The 14,392-nt window shown below is 49.5% G+C and overlaps 1 protein-coding gene across 2 annotated transcripts; it reads left to right on the top strand.

Annotated features, from left to right (window-relative positions):
- Positions 1-3,496: 3,496 nt before the first annotated feature.
- On the top strand, positions 3,497-13,277 carry PCARE (photoreceptor cilium actin regulator). Of its 2 annotated transcripts, none has more exons than XM_088794602.1 (2): positions 3,497-7,176; positions 12,837-13,277. In XM_088794602.1, the coding sequence occupies exons 1-2, from the start codon at positions 3,497-3,499 to the stop codon at positions 13,018-13,020; spliced, it is 3,864 nt and encodes a 1,287-aa protein (XP_088650728.1). In that variant the 3' UTR covers positions 13,021-13,277. The 2 variants fall into 2 exon arrangements, with proteins under 2 accessions (XP_088650728.1, XP_019590826.3); XM_019735267.3 differs by having other exon boundaries at positions 12,840-13,277.
- Positions 13,278-14,392: the final 1,115 nt, after the last annotated feature.

Below are 14,392 nucleotides of genomic sequence, written 5' to 3' on the forward strand. Positions count from 1 at the left end.
TGCTCTGAGAGAAGCCTCCTGACGTGATGTGAGGACATTCAAGCAGCCCTGCAGAGAGGTCCATGTGAGAAGCATTGAGGCCTCCTACAAACACCCAGTGAAGAATCAAGGCCTTCTGTCAACAATCATGTAAATGAGCTGCCTTGGAAGCGAACCAACCAGCCCCAGTCAAGCTTTCAGATGACTGTAACCCTGGCCAACATCTTGACTGCAACATTATGAGAGACCCTCAGCCAGAACCACCCAATGAGCTTCTCTGAAATTCTTGACCTAGAGAAACATTTCATAATGAGGCAATGTTTGCTGTTTTAATCTGTTACATTTTGAGTTATGTGACAATAGACAACTAATACAGGGGCCCTTTTCCAAGACCAAGAACATTATAGCTGGGACTTTCTTAGGCACAAAGTAGAGCATACGATATTGATTTTAGTTTTAGTTAAGGGTGTGTGTGTGTGTGTGTGTGTGTGTGTGTGTGTTAACATAAAGTGCACAACTTAAGTGTACAACTCAAGGAATTTTTACCTATGTACATATCCATGTAACCACTACCCAGGTAAGATACAGAACATTTCCCTTACTCTAAGAAATTTCTTCATGCCCATATCCAGTTAGTAACTTTTCCCAGATGTAGCCACTTTTCTGAGCTCTATAACTACAGATTAGTTTTGAGTGTGCTTGAACTACATATAAATGGAATCATTCAGTATGTGCTCTTGTATGCCTGCCTTCTTTCACTCAGCACAATAATTTTTAAATTTATGTCATTACATGTTTCAATAGTCTGTTCCTTTTATTGCTGGGAAGTATTCCATTATACAATTATGCCAAATTTATTTATTTCCCTGTTGACAGAATTTGAATTATGTCCCATTTGAGGCTATTATAAGTAAAGCTAATATGAATATTCTTGTACCAGTCCCTTTGTAGACCTCTACAGTCAGTGCTCTTGGGCAAATTCTTAGGAATAGACTTGATGGCTCATGAGGTGCGTATATGTTTAACTGTCAAACCATTTTCCAAAGCAGCTGGGTCATTTCACACTCTCACTCAAATATTTTTTTTTTTTTTTTTTAAGCAAACCCAGTTTGAAAAGAAAGAAAAACAAAAATTAGTCTTAAAAATGAATGGCAGTGAATAAAGAGCTTTCTAAATTATTTGGAAGAGACAAGAAAACCAGTCTACAAGGCACAGAGCTATCTGACAGCTGAACCTCCAGGAAAATACTTTTGTTTTGATCATTGGTTTGGAAATAATTGTAGCCACTTTGATCAAAGGTTTTCACAAAGATAATTGGAACAGGGGCCCAGGCCCACGTCCCAGGAGGAGAAGAACTTACACAAAGAACCCCTTCAGGTGAGCTGTCCACGCTGTTAAGTGGAAGGGAAAAGACTCTTCGCCCATGGTGCTCTTGTTTACTGGGCCAGCTTAGCGCTGTGACAAGTGAAACAACTTCTTGATGCTTAACACAACTTGCCCCCAGGCACTGAGTCAGCTTTGTGTTTCCCATGAGGTCTGCTTCAAATAAACAGGTCTGAGCACTTTATTAATGATGCCCTCTGGGGCACCGGCTGTGACAGGCCTCAGGCCCCAAACACAGCCCCAGTGGCCAGTCACACGGCTCCAGCTTGTTCACGGCAAACGAGGTATCGCTAAGTCCTTTCTGGTTCTGAAAACTCCACGACACCCACCGTGTTATTTTCATGGGTTGTATGGGCTTCAGTAAGAGAACATGAAAACTAGAAAGCCAGAACATCAGCTCCAATCCCAGCAACTTCCGGAGATGCTCAATGAAGTATTTCTTCCATTAAGAAACTTCAAAATCGGCAACGCGCTCTATGTCCCAAAATGGGAAATGGTTAAATAAAAGCTCCTCTTCCTCCTACAGTTAATGGGAAGTGTGTGTTTAAGAGCAGAGAAATGATACAATGAGGCCCTAGAAAAACCCTGAGGCAGGAGTGTGCTGAGCAGAGGGCCTTTCTGCACAGACAGAGAATGGCGAAAATCCTGGATCCAGGGGCTCCAAGTCCACCAGTAGGTAATTATTTCCAGACAACTCAGGAAAGGACTAGGGCGTGGTCCTGGACAAACTGAGGACTTTTGTTATGACTTTTATTATGATATGTGGCCTGGATGCCAGCGGGAAAGGAATAAGAAATTCCTTTTTGTTTTTATCCTGAGTACCTACCACTTGCCAGGCACTGCACCAAGCACTTAAGCATTAATTAATCCCCACAACAGCCCCATGAAGTAGATACTATTATCTCCTTGTCAAAGATGAGCTGTGCCTTAAAGAAGTTCAATAACTTGTGCAAGTTCCTCCAACTAAAAGGAGAGGGAGTCGGGATTGAAACCCTAGTCTCCCCACTTCAAGCGCTTGCTCTGGACTTTACTAACAGCAAGCAGAGGTTAAAGGGAGATTTTAGATGGGCAGCTGCTATCCTTAGCTATGGACAAGAGGACCACACACGTAGAGCAGAAGCTGTGCTTAAAAAGGAAAATACGTTTTTCCCTTTAAGTTCTACTCCTAATGACCAAATGGCTCTCCACGGCCAGTTTTAGCTTATATTCCTATGGGAAAAGTTTAATCAAAAAGCCTCTTCCTGTGAGAGCACTGCCTCCCTGAGCCTCTGTGCTCCTTACTGACTGGGCGTGAGCTGCATGTGGCCGTGAGTTTCTCTGCTTTCCCCCTCTACACCAGGGAGGATGGCTTCCCTGCTACCTACCTCACTGTCCTGGTGTAAAGGAAAACCACCTCGTCTTTTTTATTCACTGTCTTATTTAGGGGATTTCTCTAGCACTAGAGTCATGGTGTTTTTGTAAGTCACACAAACAAGAATGCATTGCTTCTATTACTGTCTGTGTGTGTTTGGGGATCTTCTTGATAATAGCCGGCTGGTTTGCCTGTATTAAACTGTGAAGGTCACCCCTCTGCCAGGATCTGTCATCGGTGAGCTCTTGCTTCTTTTCCACCAATGTGTCTCTTCCAGAGCTTTTTGCAATTATGGCTCATTCCTCTACGTTTCGCATGGCAGGCGTGTGAACAGAATTAAAAGCATAAGCACGTGCAAAAATAATCGGCTTCCCAAGATAGTAAACGCTGAGAAGTTCTATATTAGAACACACTGGGACTGCTGACTGGCTAGAGCGTGATTAACCTAATAGGCTTAAAGTTCCACTTGCCATCCACATCTGTCAGGATGGAGCAAAACACAGGTCCCTAATACACGACACTGAGGTCCTTTACAATTGCCCTGCTGCTCACTAACAGCAGAGGGTTCAAAACTTCGAACAACAGGACAACAGACAGCATGGCGGGGCCAAAGAGGTAAAGAAAGCTCGTGCTGAGTTAAGGACATTGTACCATGGACTTCAAAGGATTCTGACCTGGAAATGGCCTGGATGGACTAGTAAGACTGCCTTTTGTTCCTATTTCAGATATGATTCTCTGGAAATTATGAATCTTATGGGTGGGAGATGACTACAAGCTGAAATCATGGGGTGTACGCCTTCCCACAGTGGCATTGTTAGCAGCGTGGCTAAGAGTGGCATTCAGTTTTTTAAAAAGCCCAAAGCCATTCTGCCAGCAGGTCAGGGGGGCAGTGAAAGATGCTCTGTCCCTTTGCTGGTTCAAAGCTCCACCTGCTGTGACTCTGGGGGTGACTTGTCCCAGGGACAGATGCCAGCAGAAGGGCAGCCAGGTCCCAGATGGACCCAAACTATGGCCGAAGGTTGTCAGCTCACAAGAGATTCCACTGTAGGCAAAAGGAAAGATCTGGAAAAACTGATCACAGAAACCCAAACCACCGCATCCCAGCTGAACAAGTCACAAAGCCACACGGCTAAGGACATTCCATTCAAGACCCACAGGTCCCAAGGAGCAGCCTTTTCTGGGGAGAGTGATACCCAGGAGAACTTCAAATGGGAAAAGGAGCTGAAATGCCACAGGTCCGGCAATCAGGGCCATCGCAGCCAAACCAGCCTTCCTGCTCATGGGCCTGAGGGCAAAGTGGACTTTCCTGAGCCCCTGGTGAAAGCCCACCAGCACGCTTACACATATCTGCACTCCTGCCTCTCCAAATACGAAGCAATTCTGAGCCTCACCCATCAGGCCACCCAGACCCAGGAGCTGCTGCAGCCCATGGTCAGCTGCCTGCTGCTGTGCTTTGACAAGGTCAACCAGCTCTTGGGGGAGCTGTCCAAGGACGGAGAAGTGCTCCTTCAGGAAGTTAGGGGGGATCTGGCATGGCTGTTGAGGAAAGGAGAGCCCCAGGAGCAGCCAGATCTCCTGCAGCAGCTTCTGCAATACACAGTCTGCCGGCTGCAGGTGCTGAGTGGCACCGTGGCCACACTCACCGGCGGCTTCCTGGAGGGCTCCAGCAGCTACCTCCAGGCCACCGCAGGCCGCTTGGGAGATAAGCTGAGCATGAAGAGGGATGCGGATGAACGCCTCCTAAGGGCTCTGGGGCAGCTGGAGAGCTTGGCGAGTGGCCACAGCGACCCTGGGGTGCAGGGTCTCCCCTTGTGCTCCGAGGACAGTGGCATTGGTGCCGACACAGAGTCTGTGCCCCTGGTGGACAGGCTGGGCCAGCAAGGCAGCTGGGACTCAGGGTCGGAGCCTGTAGAATGGAAGCCAGGGACGTCACCCACAGTGGAGGCCAGGCTGTCGGGTCATACCCGGCAGCAAAGTTTGTCCTGGAGGGCTTCAGACAGAGCCCAGGACTGCCCACTCTCAAGGCCTCCTATGACAAAGGTTCAGCCAGCGGCACAGCATGAAGCAGGGAGCCCAGGTGCCTCCAGCACAGGCCCAGAAAATACTACCTCCGGGTCTCTGGGGCCGGGCAAGGGCACTCTGTGTGGCTCCTTTGGGACCAGGATCTCCGTGGAAGCGCATCTTTCTAAAGGCTACAGGTTGATGGATACTCCATCCCTCAGTGAAACAGAGAACAGCAGCACAGAGGAAGACGGTTTCCATCCAAGGCCAATGTCGTCACCTGCTGGCCCAGAAAGCCCATTCCAGCCACACCCCAGGAGGCTTAGGGGCCCCCAGGCCCAGGAAATGATTCTGAAGATGAAGGAAGCAATCAGTGAAAGGATCAAGTTCGTCCCTGTGCCCTCTGGGCTCCAGGACTGGGCTGAGGAGGAGGAGAGGCGCGCGGTCCCACCAAGACCGAGCACAGTCGGTGGAGGCAGGAGGACCCCTGAGAGGCAGAGGAGGTCCCAGTCAGAGGCGTGTCTTAAGAGCCACGTGGAGGAGACCACCCTCCAGGAGCTGCAGAGGGTCCAGCGAGACCTCAGCCAGCGGCTGGAGGCGTTCTACGCCCTGGGCACACGTCGGCACGAGCGGAGCAGGGACCAGGCTCCACAGCGCAGAGCAGCCACCCTGAGGCCTGACCACTGCGGCAGGGTCGGCCCGAGCAGCGCCATCAGCAAGCTCAAGGCATCGCTCACCAAGAACTTCAGCATCTTGCCGAGTCAGGACAAGAGCATTTTACAGAAACACAGTCCCCGCCCTGAGAGTGAATGGCCCCGGCAGGGGGAAACTGAGGGGCTTCCAAATGCCATCCCATCAGGGGAGAAGGCCAGGCAGGCTCCTGGGGCCACGGACTGTGGCGGCAGGGCTCACCCCACCAGGACGTCAGTCAAGAAACTCATTGAAACGTTCAGTCCCACTGAGAGTCTGAACACACTGCGGGAGTCTAAGGACTTTGGGTCAAGCCCTTGTCCCAGGAAGTGGGGGGTCCCCATCATGTCCCCCAGATTTCCCATTTACAGAGGGCTTGCCCCTTTGTACCCAAAGCCCCGAATTTCTCCAGCAGCGGACAGAGGATCTCTCACAGCAGGCCCAGGCTGGAGGCCCTTAGCTCCTATCTTTCCCGCTCTGCCGACAGCAGAGGCATCCAAGAATGAGGCCCTCCGCTGTGAAATGCAGGAAGACCCAGAGCACCTCCCTCCACCACCTCTGGAAATCCTGATGGACAAATCATTCACTTCTCTGGAGCCCCCTGAAAGCAGCGACCTGGTAGGGAGCGCCCCCGAAAGGACCAATGTGCCGGGGCTGGGAGGGACTGGCCCTGCCCGGAGAACGTGGGCTTCCCCAAAGCTAAGAACCTGCACGAGCCCCACCCCCCTGCTGCCCAGCAGGAGCCCTGCCACTTCCACCAGGCCCCACTGCACAGGGCCAGGGAGCAGCAAGAGTAGCTGCAATCCTGGAAAGCTTCCCCTGGACCTCAACCACCTGCCAGCAACCAGCCGAAACACAGAGGGGGAGGGTGGCAGGGCTCAGAGTCAGTCACAAGCAGACCGGGTCACAAGCGTCTCCAAGCAGCCCCAGAAGGCAATCCCTTGGCACCACGCCAGCCACACGTCTAGGCAGAATGGGACCCTGGAACCCAGCCTGCCCAGGCCAATTCGGGGGTCACATTCTACCGAGGCCCCAAGGCAAAGCCAGGTGAGAAGCCCACCGCTGGTCAAGAAGACTTCCCCCACAAGGGCACACTGGACACCCAGAGCAGACAAGAGGCACTCAAGCCTGCCCTCCTCTCACAGACCTGCCCAGCCAAGCGGTCCCTCTTTGCATGGGTCCCCCAGCCCAACACTTAGCCCCGTGATGAGCCCCAGGACACTAAGCCCCCCAACAGTGAAGAAAGGAGCTTCCTCGCCACCCCAGCACAAGCTGCCCAGCCCTGTCCCAGAGAGCCCACCCGCTCAGCACGAGGCCTCCAGCCCCCCTACCCAGTGCACAGAAGCAAGTTCACCTGCCTCTGGCCCTTCCCCATCTCCCCCAGTATCCCCACCTCAGGGGCACAAGGAAACAAGAGATTCTGAAGACATTCAGGCAGCCACCACCAAAGCATCTGGGAACACAGGTTCCATATTCTGCCCAGCCACCTCCTCCCTGTTTGAAGCTAAATCGCCATGCTCAACAACCCACCCACTCACCCCATCGCTGGCACCTGAAGCGGGAGGCCCTCGTGAGACCCCTACAAGGTGCTGGAGGAGCAGCTCAGGAGCACGACCAAGGGTGGGCTCCCAGCGGGGACAGGTCCTGTGTGCCCTCAACCCTCAGCCCTTCATCAGAAGGGCAGCTTCTGACCGCCAGCCGGGAATCCACCTCCGACTGCCTGTGCCAGGTGCCTCCAGCAACGCTTGTGAACCCCAGCTTGGCCCGAGCAGGTAAGGAAAGTCCTTGTGCCCTCAGGTGCCCTCAGTGATTGTAATAGAGCTGAGGGGTCCTTCGGATCACCTGGCTCAGTAGCTTTCAAACTGCTCCAAGGGAAGAGGTGGTTGGAAAAAGGATCTAGGAGTATCCAGCACCCCCCCACACCGCTCCCCCAAACCCAGAACAACTGTGTTCATCTGCCACTCATTTCAAGTTCCGAGAAAGATTTTAATTGAAAAGAGGTTCTGCTGTATTAAAAATAAAGTTTAAAACAGCCAAGTTAGTCCAACCACACAAGCCCCTTTATTTTACAGGGAAACTGAGATAAAGTGACTGGCACACACACACCCCACTCCCCCCCAGTTGAGTCACCGTCACCCTATCTAGAACCAGCAGCCTGGCTTCTGTCCTTCTTGGCTTACTGCAGTAGACCAGCATCTAGGCGCGAGGTTCTCAAACGTGGCGGTCCCAGGGCTCCTTTACACGCTTAAAAATGACTGAGAACCCAAAAGAGCCTTTGTGTATAGGGGTTGCATCTATCATTTTTTACTGTATTTAAAATTAAGGAATGTTTGAAATATTTATTAATTAATTTTTAAATGACCCTATTATATGTTAACATAAATAATGCGTTCTTATGAAATTTAACTATATTTCCTGCAACAACAAAATTTTAGTGAAAAGAGTGGCACTGTCTTACATTTTTGCCAATCTCTTTTGTCTGTGGCTTCACAGAAAGACAGCTGGATTCTCAGATCTGCTTCTGCAGTCTGTTGTGATATCACACATCGTGTGCACAGGAAAACTCCACGCTATATTCATGAAAGAATGAGTGAAAAAAGCAAATAAGACCTTAGTGTTATTATGAAAGTAGTTTTGACCTCATAGAACCCCTGAAAGTGTTTCGGGGACACCTAGGGGACATGCCTTGGGAATGGCTGGTCCTAGAGTACGGAATATCCCCCAAGGACCAGCCTCCACTCCTCATCCAATCCAGCCCCATCTCCACCTCTCCCTTTAGAGATGTGGAGAGAAGGAATGGGACTCTTTGTGAGCACTGAGCAGCAGTACCCAGGTGGCAGCGTTGCCATCCTCACCCTTGGCCGACTGAGTTACAAGTGTGCTTTCTCACGACGGCAACTGACTTGCTTGGCATTGGCCCAGCCACGCAGACAGACAGGCCCGGGCACACGGCTGCCATGGGCCAGGAGCACAGTGCACCAGCCTGTCTGAGCATCGAAAGGACTCGTATGCTCAAGTGGTTATTTTACAGAATAAATGGAGAAATGTGTCAATTGTGGCATGGGGCGGGGAATGTAAATCCTATTAGAGAGAAACTCTTATCGATGTGTCTCGATATCAGAGTAGACAGAGTTCAACCAGCATCCGTCCTTGCTCTCTTTGCATTGCCTACCATTGTGTAAATCAGCTGTTAATTTCTGCCAGAGTGACACATGTTACAGACGTAATCTGTTGAGGCATAAATAGTAATTTTTTTTTTACAAAGCACTCAGCAGTCGATTTTAAATAAAGATATTATCTGGGGAAAGTTGTGCATGATTGTAGTTATATAACCTTCCCCAGCCACTTGAAAGAAATGAAGTATTGATTATTTTTGCAAGAATCTTAATGTAACACGGCTCTTTTCTTAAATCTGAAATGAGCTTCCTACAGAACAGTGTCTTTCATCTGAGAACCTCTATAAATGTTAATGCATTATGCCTCACACTAGCCACTTATTCAGTTATTAGATTTCTAAAACTGTGCCCTTCAGGAGAAGAGCTGGAGAGAACAGGGACAATAAAACGGCATTAATTAAAAACACTAACATTTTAAAACAGCAGGAGCAATAATAAAGCAACATAAAATTGTTCAAGAAGAGAATAATGCCCTTCTCTCAGGCTTTTCCTCAGAAGAGGGCACCCTAAAATGTTGTTTTATGTCCTGAATCTTAGTACTTGGAGAGATTGGAGTGGGGGTGGGGGGAGTACTTGTAGCTTGAAAGAGGATTCTTAAACAGGAGCTTTCCCCAAGGTCATGTGGAAGGTCACAAAATGATTCTCACCCATTCCCCCATCTCTTGGTAAGACCACTCCTCTGAGCCATTCCCAACTGTGAAACTGCACACGTGATGGATGTGATGGGAAAATGCTCATTCCCTACTCCCCACCCCTCACTCAACTCTGTAAAGTTGCCATCTAGGAGCAGAGGCAGGTCCGCCGTAAGAGCACTGAGCATTTTTCTACTCTGTAGATCACAAGCATTTTTTTCTGCCCTCCTGCATACAGGAAACCATACCAGGGAACTATTCATGCAATAAGCCAACAAGCCGGTGCCAGAGAGCCAGAAACTGCTCAGAACAGGCTGTTTCCCCAGGCAAGGACACAAGTCGTATCTTGCAGCAAAGGCAGGCTTGCAGCACGAACGGGCCTGCAGCTGGATGACCACTTCTGGTCCTCCATGCTAGGCACAAGCCCCTCTTATAGGAAAAATGGTGATGTTTATATCCTCCAGATCATGGGGCCCAGAGGATGGGGAACAGTCCATTGAGGCTTATGCAGGAAGCTCAGTTACTGAGTTTCAACAGTTATTTATTTCTGTGTTGAACGCCCTGGTAGACGTGCCAGTCTCTAGGTCTCGGCATGCTGCAGCACTGTGAGCATTCAAGAAGAGTCCAGATTTTCTCCCCTAAATGCAGTGCTTTCAGTCTTTGCTAGCACCAGACTTCCCAGGAAGGGGCTCTCTGCAGAACCTTCCCCCCCATTTCCTGGAACAGGCTACCTGGGCAGCCTGCCCCCTAAACGGCAACCAGGAAAATCAACCTCCTAGCCTGAGCTTCATGCAGATGTGAAACCTGGTTGAGGTTGGGAAAGACACAGTTCTAAGACCAAATCATTAATCAGACTTTGCAGTCAGCCTCCACTGACACTACATGTCACAGCCTCTCCTCTGGACATGTCCTGTCCATGCCTGCCAGCTGCTCCAATCAGAGAACAGCAAAGGGTCATGGAGGAAGTACATGCGGCATTTGCCTTCCCCTGTTCCAGGGCACGGGGAAAAGTAAGGTGGGAGCTGTGCCCATAAATCACACTGGGTCCTGCAGGGACCTGTGATGGGGCCAGAGTCCAACATGGATGAGACTGGCTCTAAGTACCACAGTAGGTGGGTCCCTTACTGCCTGAAAAGCATGTGTGCCAGGTGTGACAATTAAGTTCGTGAACTCATCCTAAAACAAGTGCTACATACCTCATAGCTGAATATCACTATGGTCACCTTCGAAGTACTTCCCTTGGGAAGCTATGCACCGATGACAGTGCCTAGTCCACCCTTCAAAGCCATTTTTGAACTCTTTTTCTGGAATGGCCAGCAGAGCTGTCGTATTACCCTTGATGTCCTGAATGTCAAAATGTCTTCCTTTCAATATTTCCTTTATCTTTGGGTAAAGAAAGAAGTCATTGGGGGCCAGATCAGGTGAGTAGGGAGGGTGCTCCAATACAGCTTTTTGTTTACTGGCTAAAAACTCCCTCACAGACAGTGCCGTGTGAGCTGGTGCATTGTTGTGATGCAAGAGCCATGAATTGCTGGCAAAAAGTTCAAGTCATTTTTGTCTAACTTTTTCACGCAGTCTTTTCAGCACTTCCAAATAGTAAACTTGGTTAACTGTTTGTCCAGTTGGTACAAATTCATAATGAATAATCCCTCTGATATCAAAAAAGATTAACAACATCGTTTTGACTCTTGATTTTGACTGATGGAACTTTTTTGGTCGTGGAGAGTTGGCTGACTTCCATAGCGCACTTTGATGCTTTGTTTCAGGGTCGTATTGATACACCCATGTTTCATCACCAGTGATAACATGGCCCAAAACATCGTCTTGCCTCTCCAGAAGGTCTTGGCAAACTTCGACTCTCTTTTGCTTTTGTTCATCCATGAGCTCCTTCGGGACCATTTTTGCACACACCTTTCTCATGCCAAGATTTTCAGTTAAGAGTTTCTGAACTGTTTATCGATGTTTACTTGATCTGCTATGTTTCTCACAGTCATCCGATGATTTTGCTGTACAATTCAACGAATTTTTGTAATGTTTTTGTCAGTTCTGCTCGTTACTCGTCTCTTCATCAGTGATGCGTTCTCTCCCCTCAGAAAAACATTTAACCCATTTGTACACAGCTATTGTCTTCATGGCATTATCCCCATAAACTTGGACTAACATGTCCCTGATTTCACTTCCACTCTTGCCAAGTTTAACAAGAAATGTAATGTTTGTTCATTGGTTTAATTCAAACTCAGACATTCTCGCAACGGCACACACAAACATGCAACAACAGTAAGGAGCACCACTCAGCAAGACACCGCCACATGTCGACACGAATACAGCTCTGAGACACTGATACACCAAGGTTATGAAACCTCACTGAGCTGTTTGTACAGTGCTGCCAACGTAAGAGCACGGTGGAAAGTTCGAGAACTTAATTGTCAGACCTCATATATGTGAGTCTTAGTGCCACCCCACCTCACTCCCCCATTCCTGTTACAGTAGAGCTCACGGAATCGTCAAGAACATGCTGTGACAGGCAGGGAGAAGGGCGTTCTGGTCTGTGCATGTGGGGAGCTGGGTCTAGTCCTGACCCTAATGTGATTGATTGACACACTCTGACCTTGAGGGGCCCACCTGCAACATGACAGGGTGGTCTTGAGGGTCCTTTCTAGGTGTGACATCCTAGTCATGCTACAAAGCAGCACCAGAGTGACAGCTAGCCATTTGTTGAGCGCTTTCACATGCTAGTTAACATGTTTTGAGTTATACATGCTTCATCCAATACTGATATTTTTGAGTGCCCTATAAGATGGGTACTAGTATTAGCTCCACTTTGCAAAGAAGGAAACTGAGAATCAGAGAGATTAACTAACATGTACAGATCACATAGCTGGTGAGTGGAAGAGCCAGGACTTGAACCCAGACAGCCAGACCCCAACCTCCACGCGGCAACTGTAAGGCTAGCCTGCCAGCACACGCCAGTGTGGCCTTCTGAGCTGGTCCCCCTTTGGGGCCAGGCTTGCGCCATGCTTGTGACCACCCTCCACTCTGTATTCCCAACGCATGCTAGGTGTCCCTCCCCACTCAAAGCCCTTCTCACGGCGTGACTCAGCAGTGGGGAAGGTCTGTTATACCCAAATGCCAGGCCTGGGCCAAGCACTTTCCATTTTATTCCATTCAGGAAGAGGGTGGCAACAAAGCAGGGCAGGTTTTGTGTGGGGTTTTTTTTTTCTGTTATTGTTGGTGTTGTTTTTCGTTCAACTAGCTGAGACTAGCTTTTTATTAAAAAAACAAGTGCTTTAAAAACAAACACAAAATAAAGGCCCAGCTCCCAGAGCTCCTGAGGGAGTGGCTTTGTTCAAAGCAGCGGGATCCTGGGGGTGAGAAGAACAGGATTCAACTTGTCTGCCAAAATGCCAGGAGCTTGGCTCCCACGGCGCCTGGCCACAGCAAGCATGCAGCAGGACAGCACCAGTCAGGCAAGCCTGGTACAAAAAGGCAGAGGCCTGGAACCAGGGTCCACCAGGCCTGTGGGAAGGACAGACCAGGAGGGACAGAGAGTCAGGATGGAGAGTGGGGGAGGGGCTCAGAGGAACAGCAGAGGAGTCTTTGATCTGTATCTGTCCTTTCTCCCAGCAGCAGCAGTGAGGAGAGCCCCAAGAAGGACACAGAGCCATGGAGCAGCCCCTGTGCCCCAGAACTGAAGGGCTGCAGCAGGGGTGCACCTGCCCCAGAGCTCTGTGTGCTGGGCCACAGGCTGCAACTGGAAGACAGCCCTGGCCGCACCCAGGACAAGCCCCAACAGAAAGAAGTAGCCTGACAGACCGGCCAACACAGCCATACTGATGCCAGTCGCCCCAGAAGGCAAAGGGTGACAACCAAGCGTCAGGCTGCCCCACAGATGGTGGGCCAACCAAACTCCTCCTGAGGTGTCCAAGAAGGACCTGGAAGCTGCACTGCCCAGCAGGTCTGCTGAATTCTAAACAATCCTGTTTAGAGTCCCAGCTCCAGGTTTGCCTTTGAATTCAAAGATTAACTACAACTTTGGACCCCACAATGACATTCTTTAATCCTTCAAGGAAGAGCCTTAATTTAGGGGGGAAATGTGTTTATTGCTTGCTTGATGGATCAGGTGTCTTACCTGGTTTACCTCCGTGAAATCATTTCATCCTCACAATAAACAAAGCAGATATCATTCTTCTGGGTTTGCAGGTAAGAAAACCAAAGCTCCCTCCCACCCAGCGACTTGCCTGAGCTCACACAGCTAGGAAGAGAACAGAGCAAGACTTTGAACAGGTGTGCCAGCACTGGAACCTATTGTCTTCTGTTACATTTGATTGCCCACGAGTATTCCATCACTCCAGGTGCCTAAAGCACACAGTTGCACAAATGGTTGGAAAGCTTTGTTTTTCTAAGGTTAAATACCAGTACAACATTCAAGACCCGAGGGAGAGCTTTGTGTAAAAGCTGATTGCTCCAGAGATAAGAAGGCTGAAGTGGAATTAAGACACACAATCCCACCCACCCTCAGCTCAGCACCAAAGCCCTAGATGCAAAGCTTCAAGCCCACTCTTGCAGCCATGCCACCTCTCAGTCTGTATGTCTCAGAGGTGCGTCTCCAATGCTCTGCCCTACACGTGCACATGCCTCTCAGACTGAGTGGGCACGCATGACCCAGCCTCCCAAACAAGGCAGCCTGTTCTCCATGCCCCATGGGGTCTGGAGCTCAGGAAGACGTGCGCGTAAGGTGCATGCATGCACACATGTGCCATCTCCCCCAGGGGCTTCTTGGTCAACTTTATCCAGGTCACCTGCAGAACTTCTGCTGGAGTTGAAGTGAAGAATGAATGGTGGGTCATTCCTGCCAAAAACAGGCTTCTGTCAAGGACCTAGATATTTGGTGCAGATCTTGGAATTTTTCCATTGAAGGCTGTGGAGTGCTTTCCATTTAGAAAAGAATTTGCAGTAATTGGGTGATTCAATGCCGGCTCAGTGGGTTGTCACAAGACAAGAATTCTCACCGACAGGGTACAGCTAAGAGGAAACCCTCCAGATCTGCTGCAAAGCTGATTTCTTAAGTTTGGCAAAATTATAGACTTCAAGTCCTTTCTTGTTGAAACAGATCATGACTCAAGAACATGTTAAACTGCATCCTGGGGACTAAGCTACCTCCTCCGGGGTCAGCCATGAGT

The sequence above is a fragment of the Rhinolophus sinicus genome, chromosome 2 (genome assembly GCF_057876585.1).
Source record: "Rhinolophus sinicus isolate RSI-liver-muscle chromosome 2, RSI-T2T, whole genome shotgun sequence".
In the NCBI taxonomy this organism is placed as follows: domain Eukaryota; kingdom Metazoa; phylum Chordata; class Mammalia; order Chiroptera; family Rhinolophidae; genus Rhinolophus; species Rhinolophus sinicus.